Source organism: Anomalospiza imberbis, chromosome 3 (genome assembly GCF_031753505.1).
Source record: "Anomalospiza imberbis isolate Cuckoo-Finch-1a 21T00152 chromosome 3, ASM3175350v1, whole genome shotgun sequence".
Classification (NCBI taxonomy): domain Eukaryota; kingdom Metazoa; phylum Chordata; class Aves; order Passeriformes; family Viduidae; genus Anomalospiza; species Anomalospiza imberbis.
This window is the reverse complement of record NC_089683.1, coordinates 85,682,499-85,695,830: the sequence shown is the minus strand read 5'-3', so window position 1 is coordinate 85,695,830 and position 13,332 is coordinate 85,682,499. Positions and strand designations below refer to the sequence as shown.

General features: G+C 40.1%; 1 protein-coding gene across 1 annotated transcript in view; it reads left to right on the top strand.

Moving 5' to 3' along the window:
* Positions 1 to 3,752: 3,752 nt before the first annotated feature.
* Positions 3,753 to 13,332, top strand: part of PPP1CB (protein phosphatase 1 catalytic subunit beta) — a 28,743-nt gene continuing 19,163 nt past the window's right edge. The window contains exon 1 of the mRNA XM_068185519.1: positions 3,753 to 4,001. Coding sequence (XP_068041620.1) covers positions 3,950 to 4,001 — 52 coding nt within the window. The 5' untranslated portion in view covers positions 3,753 to 3,949. The remainder of the gene's footprint in view (positions 4,002 to 13,332) is intronic.

Sequence of the window (13,332 nt, the reverse complement as noted above, 5' to 3'; positions counted from 1 at the left end):
TGCTAAATATCTCCAATTTACATAAGAAGCAACAGCAAAACTCCACATACATTATGTTAGGTAAATTATTATTATTATTATTATTATTATTATTATTATGTAATTACATAATGGAGAAATGGCAAATTCAAACTCTTAAAATGCCGATCACAAAGTATATTAAATTGTAGCATTGCCTCAACTGCAGAGCAGGTGTGCTCAGTGGCACACCCTCCATCATGCAGACGATGGGATAAACTGGAGCAGAACACAGCTCTTCTCCAGGAAACTGAAGGAGATACTGCAGGCCTTTGCTGTGTCCTGAACCAGGACTAGAACCCTTTTAGGGCTCATGGCTGTCGGTCTAAGGAGAAGGAATACCTAGTGATTCCCTGTAAATATGCATTTCACTAAGTCGTGAATTAATGTGCTTTTGTGGGAAGGTTCCCCCTGAAACTGCAGGTAAAGAGAAATCCTTCCCAAGCCTGCTTTTACATGCAGCAGACAACAGAGTCAGCAGGGGCAGATTTGGCTCAGGAACATGTGGTGCATCCATCAGTGACTGTGATGCCCAAAGCCCTCCTGTAGCCTTGCCCTGCAAGCTATGAGTATTCTTGAGCAAGCCACATCAGCCTCCCAGCAGTCCAACAGAAAAGTAAGAACCACATACTTTAATAATTCACTGGCTGGAAAACACTTTCAGATTGACATATGCCTTGTTACTACAAAGTCATGTTGAGCAATAACAACACAAATCAATAAAAATCATCAAATAATTAAGAATCTTCAGTAACTTAATACCCACTGCAACTGCCATTAGCAAGAGGTTTGAGGGCTGTTCATAAAAATCTCTTCAGCATATTATAAATTCCCCATAGACCACTCAGATGCCCTAGCTATGGTGATTTATGCTGCGAACACTGCAATCCTGTCCCTGTGCTATTAACTGTAATGGTTTCACATTTTAAAATTGTGTCCTGGGAATATGGCTGAGGACACAGCACAGTGAAGACGCATTAGTGAGAAGAGACGTAGACAGAGCGTGCAGGAGACCAGACCATGACTCACCACATAACCCAGAGGAACTTATTTACCTTCTCATTTTAAGTGTAACCCTCAGTGTAAGAAATGTGTGTCAAAATTTAATCACTTCATGGACTGTTATGTAGTCTGATTAATGATATTTAGAGAGCACTTGGAGATCCTTGGATAAAGGTTGGGTTTTTAGTCAATCCATTATTTCTGCCTCCAGAGCTTTTATTTCTTGTGTCAGGTCCCAGAGTTTAAAGGAGTTCTTTCTAACTCTCTGCATGCACTTTGTGAAACTGGCTGCTGGTATCAAATGCCAGCATATTCACAGGGTGTAAACCATCTGGTTTTGCTGAAACTAAATATTCCCATGTTTACTGAGGAAAATAGATGCAGACACTTTCAGTTCTTGCAGCTGTTCCTTCCTGGGAAACAGTAGGAGAAGATTTTTTTCTCTCCAAAGCAGAGGAATAGTAAGCTTGATTGACATCCTTCAAACTGCAGATCTTGCAGGCCCAAATTATTTTCCTTGTTTTGCTTCAGAAGTCCTTCCCCCTTCCTCACTTGGGGAGTAATACCTCAGCAAGTGTTGTGTATTTCTCATAGTTTGTGGGCAGTAGGAAGGGTGTCAGGGGAACTGATATTGTATCACATGCTAATAAACATAATTTAAAGAAAATAAAACAAAACAATGATTCTCACTCTTTTAAATATGACACAGAGAGATTAAGTAACTTGTGATACATAACCCCGGTTGTGCTTCACCTTGTTGCTATTTTGCATGCAGCTCCTGGGAAGCTCTCTCCTGCCTTCCAGACTCCCTAACCCACCTGGGAGCTGTCAGGATAGGGCAGGGGGAGCTGCTCTTTTTTAAAAAAATAGATTTTCAATATAGGTCTTACTTACTATAGCTCTTCTAATTTTTTTTTTTACTGTTTCAGCATTGGTTTTTGACATAAACAATCTGTTTTCTGGGAACATCTAGACCTGCCCTACCCTTGCCTTTTAAATATGTATAAAAGGCAATGATGGAATAACTACATTCCCAGGAATCAAGGGTCAGTATTAATCTACAAAGCAATCTTGTTCTTCAAAAATTGCTATTGCCTTGATGAGTATAGAGTTTGTGTCTCAATCAAAGATCTCATGATATGTTTCAAACAAAAACTATATTAAGAGAGACAGAACAGCACTACCACTGAATGATTGGGGCATTCCTTGGACATGGACACAGAATTTACAAGAAATGAAATGAGCTATTTTTTGCAGCTTGTTCTTTTTCATAGCATCTCTGCTTATAGTAAAGTATTTTGTGTTATGATATGCTGCTGAATTGTTTCTGGAACATGCTGACATGTTCCAGAAGTAAAAACAGTTGTTAGGGGATTGTTTTGCTCACTTTACCTGAAAGTTTATCATCCTGTGGAGTTTGGGAAGATGCCTTAATTATATTTTTATGTCACAGTGAAAGATAATTTCATAGCTCCATTTAATTATCAATGCACAATGTTCTGCGATAATATATTATTATGTCTGAACTGTCAGAACCTGATGTTGTGATGGCTTAAAATAGCCTCCAGGGCAGTTCAGTTGTGTGAAATGAAACTAGGACAATTCCTAAAAGCTCAAGAGGGACTGCAGGTCTATTAGTCTTGGCAGCAATTAAGTAGTTGGGATAAGGATGAACTTTCAAAAAGTGGAATAATTCTTTTTCCTAGCTTAACAAAAAATGAAAGAAAAACATTTTAGAGTTTTTTTTTTTTTATTTAGATTTCCAATACTAGCAGAATTTGAAAAACAAGAAAGGATAGATGTATATCCTATCATGAGCAGATGAGCTGAAATTTTATTTCCATATAACCTGCCCACCAGTGTAGGCATTTCAAATCAGCGTTCTTTCACCTGTCTGGACACTTAGCATCATCTGATACCTAATCATGGCCCCACCTTGTCCTAATTGCTTTTGTTTTGCTCATACTCATTTTCTTCTAATCAGGAGATAAAAATTGGGTTTCAACATTATATAAGGTGGCAGCATTTTGCTGGCTTGTAGGGACTGATGGAAAAATTCAAGTTGAAGTTTCTACATCACGATCTATATTTAGGCATTTAAAGGAGAGGTCTGTTTTTCCTAGAACATCTGCACTTTGTTACTTTGTCAACATACATGTATTTATCTTCTCTCCCAGTTCACAGAGGGTTTTCACCACCTACATTTTAAAGCACTTCTCTGTCCATCCAAGGCAAGCATCTGCTGACAGAAGTATGTAAACATGTCTTTAGAGAGCTCATCTCAAAAAAAAAAAAAAGTTCCAGAAATCACCAAAAAAGTACTCTTCACAGCTCCAGTCGCAGTGAAACACGAACCACAGTTTTCTCTGACAACTGCGTTAGAAGAGCGCTGCAACACAACTCGTCACTCCAGTTGTGACAGATTTTAAAAAAATTATTTTTAATAAACTGCGAGATGGCACAGGTGTGGTGGCAGCAGGCAGAGGGGTGACCCTCGGCTGACACTGAGGCTCCCGGGGCTAGTTTTCTTGCCTCTTATCCCTGCCCGTCGCTGCTGCCGAGGCTGCCGGGACACGGCCGAGCCCGCTCCGCGCCGGCGCCACCGAGCTCGCCGCGCCGGCGCCACCGAGCTCGCCGCGCCGGCGCCACCGAGCTCGCCGCGCCTGCGCGCTGCCGGTACGCGGAGCGGGCGAGGCGGCACATGCGCCCTTGGCGGCTCCTGAGGAGGGGAGGAGGCGCGGGGAGGAGCGGTGGCCGCGTTCTTCCCATTTAGTTGCGAGGGAGCGGGAGAAGTGGGCGGCCCGCGGGGACCGCCGGAGGGGGGTGGGGGGAGTCACTGTCGCTGCGGCCGCCGCTCCCTGCTCCTCCTCCGTGGAGCGCCCTCCACCCCGCCCTCTCCCCGCCCGGGACGGAGTCCGGTGGCCACAAAATGGCGGACGGGGAGCTGAACGTGGACAGCCTCATCACCCGGCTGCTGGAAGGTGAGCGGGGCGCCGCGGGGAGCCAGAGGACACCGCCGCCGCTCCCCGCGGGAAGAGCCGGGGCAGCCGGCGCGGTGCGGGGCAAGCGGGGGCAGTGCCGGCCCGGGGTGGCTGCCGGGAGCGGGCTCGGCGCGTCCCGCCGGTGCCCCCAGCCCCGGCCCTGCAGCCCCGCGGAGGGAGGAGGGGCTGGTGTGCGCGGGGGGGTGCCCGCCCTCTCTGGCTGCCTTTCTATTTAATAGAGAAAAAAAAAAAAAAAAGCTTCATTTTCCATCTTCTTTTCTTCACCCTGCTGCAGCTGCCTGGTTGAGGGGCGAGCTGGGGGCGCCTCGCTAGCTGAGCTCTTTTCCTCGCTAGCTGAGCGACTTTTTCCCCCCCGCCCCTCCGGTCGGGTTGTAGTCGCAGTCCTCCGTGTGTAAAATTACGTCTGCGAACTGCGTTAGGTGTGGGACTGTGTGTACGTGAGTGTCGGTGGGAGTAGAGGGATTTAGTTCGCTGACATTCCTCAGCCGGCCTACGGGGCAGTCTCCAGACGTGGCTCTCATGGGTGGCTGATAAAGGCTGTGGAGGGTTTCCCGTGTATTAGTGATTCTGCCCTTTAAAGTAAGCTCACTTATTGCATGCTTTTGGAGAAGATGAGGAATTATTGCTTGCATTTTCTTTTTATTTAAGTTATGTCATGAATGTATAGTCTTCTTGGGCCTCTTCCATTAATCTTTCATTCCACATTCAACAAATACCTGGTATGCTGGAGATGAGAGTACTTGCATGGGTATGCGCTGTTTATTTATTTGGTTGCCGTACTCCTTAGATAGTTAGATGCCATTGCAGAATGCTTATAGAAAGGAATTTATGGAGCATGTATAGTTTGGGAAGTGAAACAAGTTTTGTGAGGCTGAGTTTTGTGTAGTCGAGTTACTACAAAGCAAGGGATTTAGGGCTTTAAGGACTTCTTAGTAGCTGCTATCTCATTTCTTTCGACGTGAAAACGAAGAGCAGCATAATCAGTATTTAAGAATACATAAAGTCTTTGAACGGTTGTGCTTACGTTTGTGATTTAAGGTATGCAGTGTAGTATAGTATGAAGAAACAAGTATCAGTTGAAGTTTCTCTTAGATTGTTAATGCAGATAAAACTCCCCTTTTCTGGATGTTGAAACACAGATTAATAGGTAGGTTTTAAAAACGAACGAAAAACCTAGTAAATGTTGACATTTTAGGGCAGATTTGGGGGGGAGACATTAAGATACATGTATATTTATGGTTCTGGGGTTTTTGAGACACTTTAAATAATATATTTGAAAGATACTTGTTCCACAATAGTGTAGTAACTTAAATATAGAGTGGAGGAGGGGATTCTGAAGACTTTTAAAATATGTCTTCTATACAGTTTACATACACCATAAATATGTGTGTTACAACTTCATAACTTTTTTGGATTATGGTTCTTACCTTGTGTTTCAGCAGCCTACCTCGTGGTTTTTGTCTCCCATAGTACTTTAACCTTTAGGGATATATGTATGTACAACTTCTGGACCAAGCCTTGCTTGTAATTTTTCGTTTCTGAGTCCCCTTTTAACTCTGAGCAGAGATTATGAAGATTTTTAAAGGGAATGAGGTGCTTTCTTTTTGCTTGTCATCTGCTAACATTAGAGGAGTGCCTTGTACAGCATCTTGTATCTGAAAAGTAGTAGGTAATTCTTACAGGTTTTGTTTGAAAAAAAATGGCAGCAATTAAAGGAATGCATTGTGTCAATTACTTTTGCTTTCTTTTTAACATCTTTTATTTGTTGCACTGCTAGCATATAGCATTTTAACCTGTTATTCAAACAGCAGTGTTCCACATTGAAGGTTGGTTTTTTTTGTTTGTACAATTGGCAGCTCACATTCTGGAGCTCATGCTGTTGCTTAGCTGACCTGTTCTGGTAAAGTAAGTATGAATTCCTCCCCACGCTGGTTGCGCAGAAAAATTTCTGTTGACTCTAATCGCCAGCTACATTGTTCAAAGCAAATTGTTTGGCTCCATTGCTCACACTTCAGCTTTGACTTAAAAGGATAAGGAAACATGGCTTTTGTGGTGTAAGTGAAATAATAAAAAGACATCTTCGTTAAATGTTGTCATGCAGTATATGTTTAGTCCTTTTGGTTGCTTTAAGTGAAAGGTAGGGCTTTAAGTTTGAATAACAGTATACAATTGTCTCTCAGTGGCTGCTACATGTAATTTTTCAAGGGTAGCAAATGCATATCAAAAGCCACAGGAGTAGGAAACTTCACTGCTACCACTGGGTTGCTGGTTGGTGACACCTGTTTCTAGGCTGTGATATTAACTGTCAGGAGTTCTTGCTCCTACTTTAATTAGGTTACTCTAACTGTTTTTGTCCTTCTGGGTTATATGACACATTACCTTGCCTTTTGATTGGAATTGCCTACTTAGATTATCTTACTTTTGTTGTGTTTAATTGTGATTTTGGTTTCTTTTTGAGATATCAATATGAAATGGCCTACAGCTGGGCTGCTTGGGAGACTTCAGGAACATCTTCCCAGTCCTCAAGGAGTGTGCCCACATGCTTATCTTGAATGTATACTTACTTTGTAGTTCTTTTGAGTGCTGGAAGTCAGGTCGATTAACTCTTGAGTTGAATTTAGAGAGAGTTTTCATAGACTCACCTGAAGTGGTGATGTAATGGGTGTAAGGAATGTTAATAGTCTTCTAGGACAGCAGCTTTTAATTTCCATATTCTTTAGCTTTTAATTTTCATGTTCTTTTGCATATACCAATTTCTTCTCTATTCATTGGTTAAGTGGTGAATTTAGGAATGGTAAGATCTCATTTTGAATTGACTTTCTCTTGCAATGTGTCTAGTACATGGCCATTAGTTAGTGATACCTTATAAATACTGTTTGGAAATGGTAGGAAGGTAAAAAACCAAGTGTATACATGAAGTCTGAACATAGCAATGTTTTATTTTATCTCTGTCTACCAGGTACTATCTTCCACATTTAAATTGTCATTCCTGTTGCTTTACTAGAAGAATGAGGGAGGTGCTGATGTTCTGACATGTGTGACTCACTATCTTGGAGATACTTTGAATTTTACTGTCTATCATGAGTGAATCTGCAAAGATTTGCAGGTCATTTAATTACAGAATTCCATAACTTTGCTAGAAGACTCTTAGCGTGATACATGACCATGACAGTGAATAAGCCAAATTGACTGAAAGAGTGTTTCCTTCTTGTGCTGGTATGCAGAATCACAGATCAGGCTTAGCTGTCTTATGGTACACTAAGATGGTGGTCTTATTTTTGCTTCAGTATGTCTACTTATTTCATGTGTTGTGTTTTTTTTTTTTTTTTTTTCTTTCCTTCCTACTATCCCAGCTATGCTGTCTGGTGGATTAATTTTTTTCCCCAGTCCATTCTAGCTGTGGACAGCACAGGAATATGCATGCATGATACTGCCATGAGCACATCAGTTACGAAATACAGAATAATAACATGGTTTAGGTTGGAAGGAGCTTGTAAAGGTCACCTGGTATAACCCCTCTCCAGTGGAGGGACAGCTTCAACTGGATCAAGTTGCTCAGAGCCCTGTCCAGTGTGATGTTGAATGTTTCCAGGAATGAAGCATCCACCACCTCTCTGAGCTACCTGTTCAGTGTTTCATCACTGTAAAAGAATTTCATCCATATATCTAGTCTTAACCTACTTAAAAAAAAATATTTAGTATAAATCAGTTTCCCTTGTCTGATTGCAACAAGCCCTATTAAAAAGTCTGCCCCCATCTTTCTTATAAGCCCTCTTTAAGTATTGGAAGGCTGTGATTTGAGTGTCTCTTGGAATCCTACTTTCCAATGTGAATGGAGAAGTTTTTTTCTCCTGGACTCTGCAGCTGAAATTGCTACTTGTGTTTTGCCTCATCTAGGGATACATGGTATTCCTATCTGGGAAATGCCCTGAAATTTGCAACAATGCTGAGCTAAATGGGTGCACCAGGTCTAAGCTGATTTAAATTTAGTGATTTGTGGAAAAGGTTGCCCCTATATCAAAGCAAAGATACTGGAATAGGTGTAACCTTGACTTGTAAAGAGTGCTGTGAATGGTGTTAAGTAAGAGTTCCATATTTCTGTCAGAGTATTGGGCTTTCTGTTTCTGTGCTGTATCCTTAATTTCTGGATATAAGGCATCCCAGTTGGAATGCATCTCTGCTCTTTTAAATTTCTAGGTGTGCGACTTAGTAAATACAAGGGAGTTTACCATATGGAAGGGAGGATGTACTTAGGAAAATCAAGACACAGTAACCATAGGTACAAGATGGCTTTCTGTAAAGGCTTCATTTCTATTGTGGTACAAACAAATTTGCCTTGTCTAGGCAAGACACCTTGCTTGCCTAAATCTAGCTGTCCTAATTAAAATTAACAATTTGAATTAATCTGACTGAACTTAATGAGGATCTTTTCTAAACAAATTCATTTTTGGTGTGGCTGAGGGCTACTAGTTCTGGTAGTACCAATGAATCAAGGAAACTGGGAAATAGTTATCCAAGAAGAGACTTGTTGGACTACCAGTAGGTGTAGGAATGGTTGTTGCTTCAATGTTCAGCTAAAAAGGTGATTTTTATAATTGCCTTAATAAAGCCAATTGCATGCTGTTCTTACTGTGTCATGGGTTGTCTTCTAAGAAAGCTGCAAGCTTAATTTTCTTGTGATTTTGGAGGTCTTATAGGTTGTGATAAACAGAAATTTGAATATTATTTGACTTTTTAAATGAAAGTTGGATTTTAAATTCTTACTAAATAATTAAGATTTTTTCCTTATTAGTTTTAAATGGTATAGAGAGCATAGTGATCAAATATGCTATGGTCAATAACATTTCTTATTTTGTTACTGTCTTAGCTAATAAATATATCCAGCCAGCCTGATGGTGTGGTATTATGATATGGTAATAGTGCTCACAGTTCTAGGCTCTGTAACTGATGCTGAAAAAGAGAGGCAGTTGTAGAGAAATAAAATAGACCTCAATGATCTGTTGCAAAACAATATAAACAAACCATGGATATGAATCCTGAATAAACAAAATAAATCAATAAATAAATCCTGAATAAACCTGGCTTGGTGTGAAGTCACTGGATGATATGAGACTAGAAAAATAAACAAGAATAACTGTAAAAGGAGTTGCTTGCAAAGGACTTTTTTAAAAATAGTCTTTAAAAAGAGGAAGAAAATAAGCAGTTTTGGTATGTTTCTAGGAGGGTAGGTATTGTATTAACCAGAGAGGAGGGATAGAAAAATGAAGTTTGTTTCTGGGTTTGTACAGTAGGGCAGATATCAGCCGCTTCATCTTTAGCTTTATAAGTGCATGACAAATGGAATGGTTGGCTTGAAAAACTGCACTGAAGGCCAAGACCCAGCATCAGGCAGTGTGCTGGGATTCTTTGTTCTGTCTGGCTGTTTGGCCACTGGAAGGCTCCATGATTCAGTAGCTGTTTCATTTAGATACTCTGCAGCACAGGTTTAACTTGAGTCATTCAGTGTCTTTCTCACAGCTCAGCTAAATCATAGTATAAAAATAGAGAAATGCTGTTCTTATTTAAGATAACTGCAACTATAAAGTGTTAAAATTTCTCTTAAATGCTCATTATTACCACCAAAGGTAGGAATGTAACTTTTTTTTAGAAAGGAAAAAGCCACACTGCTAAACCGTAGACTGGTGAAGGCAGCATGCTATATTTGGCTGTTGCTCACTAAGGTCAGATGCAGTACTCAGTGAGAGGGCTGTATAGGGGAATCCACTCTTAACTACAGCCTGAGGTGCCGCTAAAGGTATTCGGTATCTGGTTTATAATTTGAAACATTGAAATGAGCATTCTCTTATGTGATTTGTCTTAGTACATTGACTAGACATTTTAGCTTCACAGTACCATCTTTTCTGAGTTTTGAGGGGGCATTTTGTGTTTGTTTTTTGGTATTTTTGTACCAAGCTTGATACAAAGCTTTTTGTGTATCAATCCCATGTAACTGCATTGGTTAAATACCGGTGACATTGATGTGCAGAAATTACAGCCAGCTTCTTGTATCATAACTTCAGTAACTTCTCTCCTTGGTACTTCTCAGAAATTACTTCATAACTTTTGTAATTAACCTTCGCCTTCCTTGAGTTTTAGGAATGTTATTAGCACTGCTTTAGGGGAAAAGAAAGTCATCCTTTGAGAAATAAGCTGAAATTCTTCACTTCAAGAAATTTTTATGCTAGGTTAGCTTTCCAAGTAGACTAGGACAGGAATTACTATCACTGTATAACACAGCATTGTAAGAAGTTTCTACCTTCAGTTTTGCTGGTTGCTCGAGTTTCAGGTTCAAGTTTACTTAAGCAAACAGTAAATACAGAATAAGTGATCTTGTCCTTCAGCATTGAATTCAGCAATTCTTGGAACCATGTATGATACAGAATGACTGAGACATCAATTAGTTTGTGGAACTTCTGGGTAAGGAAGCAGGTGGTCCATGAAAAGCTAAAGGAATGGGTAAAGGTTGCATGTTTTCATGGGCTTACTGGAGCATCCCCTGAAGCAATTTTACGTAGTTGTTTCTAAGTCATTTCAAAGCCTCTTCTCCATGAGTATTAATTTTGCTGGATTGTATGTATTTAAAGAATGTAAATTCAAGTTTGGGTAGAACAACACCACTTCATTATTAGGGTTTTTTCCCCCATTAAAGGCTTAGGCAGTCTCTTACTCTTCAGTGAACTTGTGCTAGATATTAAATAAGCCTGCTAAAATGAGTTCACAAGCAATCACTGTTCTTCAGCAAAATACTTGATATCAAGGTCCTCTAGTAAAGGCAATTTTAGAAAGACTTTAAGGTTACCTGGATGTAAAAGCACAGTTTTTCAGGAAGAATGCTCCCAGGAAGACTGATTATTCTATTTTTAGTGAGAAATTTGGGTGATGTACCCTAGGAAAGGTTCAGGGTTGCTGGGTACACTGCAGAAGAGCTGTATGTTCAGCGATCTGTTCTTGCTGAATTGAGCAAAGCTCTAACGGGTTCATTTATATTATTGTTGTCCACCAGTGTAACTCGTGAATGAGAGCTATTCTAAGCTTAGTTCTGTCACAGCAGTTCTGTAAACTTAAAACTTGTGTTGCTGGCTTAACTGTTTGCTGCAAGGTAGGGAGTGGCTGCTTCTGCATGGCAGCTAAACAAGTTAAATAACAGAAGATATTCTGAGGGAGTAGTTTTTTGAGAATTGCTTTTAAAATCCAGTATAGGATTCTTGACTTTAACTCATGAAAGTATGTAATTTGGATTTACAAAATACTAAGCGCAGATAACTTCAGAAGATATTTCCAAAATCAATGTAAGGACTGTTTGTTTTTTTCCCCAAGTCATAGATAATGCCGCCTTAAGCTTTAAAATCTATTCTGCTTCTACTATTGACAGGCTGTTCAACATTTGCCAAATACTCCAAAGTACTTTTAAGTACAAAAAGAATAGTTAAATGTCGGAGTTGTTAATCACCAGTGATTAAACATTGCACAGAATGTGGGGGGAGTGTAAGCTCAAGGGAATTGCTTGTGTGCGATTTGTAAAATTGCATGCTTGCAATCTTGTCTTGTAGTTTGGGGGATTTTTTTAGATCTACTCTGGCAAAATTGACTTCTAAAGCCATAATTTCAGACATAAGCTTGGCTGGAGCTACTTTGGAAAGAAGCAGAACCAGCTCCTTACTCTTTCACTAGCCCTATCTCAAGTTCACAGAGGCTATATTCTTCAGCTTGGGGAACTATTTAGATTACATTTTTGATTTGTTGTATCTTTGTTCTAGGAAGAAAATGTTAGTTCACTGCAGTTTACTGTGTGGCTACTATGTGGCCACATAAGTGCACATCTGCAAAAAAAAAACCAGAGTGAATGGAGGGTGCTTATTAGAAATAATGCTGACCCAATTTTTTTATTATACTTAGGGAGAAGTCTCTGGGTTTTGATGTTATGATAAAACTGTGGGTGTTACATCCAGTAAACTGGACACTGATCTTGGAAAGCAACACCAGGTAAATGCTTAGGGTAGCTGTGCATACCATAGCTGAGTTAGTCATTGAAGAAACTATTAGTGACGACACAAAATGAGCAGGTTAATTGCTTAGAGAGAGGCACACCAGAAGCAGTGTGACAGAACAGGTTAAATATACTTTTTCCATTTCATGGAAGGCTATGGTAAAAAGCAATCCAAGTGGAATTTGGAACAGCCAATTCTTGACCCACTTTCCTTTTCCTTTCCAGTATCGCCTTACATAATCTACTACACGCTGGCATGAGTTTAGAGGGATTTAAAAAAATTATTATTTTTTTGCTCAAGTTTTTCTTACCCTCCACTGTGCAGCTCATGTCTTGGATTGCTAATTACTGTTACTGAACTTCTTAAGGTTGCTTACCAATGATTGTGTAGATGCAGAGATTATTCTAATATTAATTAGAGTAGCTTTTAGGTAACTCTAGGATCTGTTGTGCTAAAATAAGTCTCAGTGTTCAATGCATATATTTTCTTTTATTTCTTTTTATCCCATGCCATGTGACTCTGCTTGAAGCTCACTGGAGGAATGGCTTGTTCTCTCAAAGCACTATGCATGTGAGTTTGTGTATTGCAACAGGAAGTGCTGTCCCTATGGAAAGGCTAATTTATGTAAATCAAAGCTTGTTTACAGCATTTTAGATTAAAGAGAATTAATTTGCCTTTAATGTTGGTATATTTCTCTCCTGGGTAACCGACAGCCGTTAAAAATGATGGTTTTCCCAATGCTGTTAAAGGCTGTTTGTGGGCTACGGATTTTGCAGTGTGTGAAGCTATGACTTGTGTGGTTAGCTATAGTAATTTGTAAATGAGTCTGAAAAACATCTCTTACGCTTCCGATCTGGTTCTTAGAACCTCCCCTTCAATCTGTTCTTGGGGATTTGGCTTTTGAAAAACTAAATGCAGTGTTGTTTACAATCCACACAAAGCTCAGCTGAGTCAAGGGAACTTGAACAAAATTCTAGTTGTGATGTAAGCTGCTGAAATAAGTGCTTAGTCTTACTTGTGTACTTGAACCACATCTGTTCCAGATGACTACTTGGCAAACCTTTCAGTGTCTTTGTGAATCCAGTGAAGTGCTGAGCCTTTCAGGGTCACAGGAGCCTCTCATTTCTCAATATGTAATACCCTTGTTGCTGATCGGGGAACTGTGGGAGAAAACTGCTTTTATCTTAACTAGTATTGATGATTATTCCTCATGAAACTCCAGGATTTGTATTACTACAAATGTAACTGAACCTACGTGTTTACTCTGGGGCTGCAGACTGTTT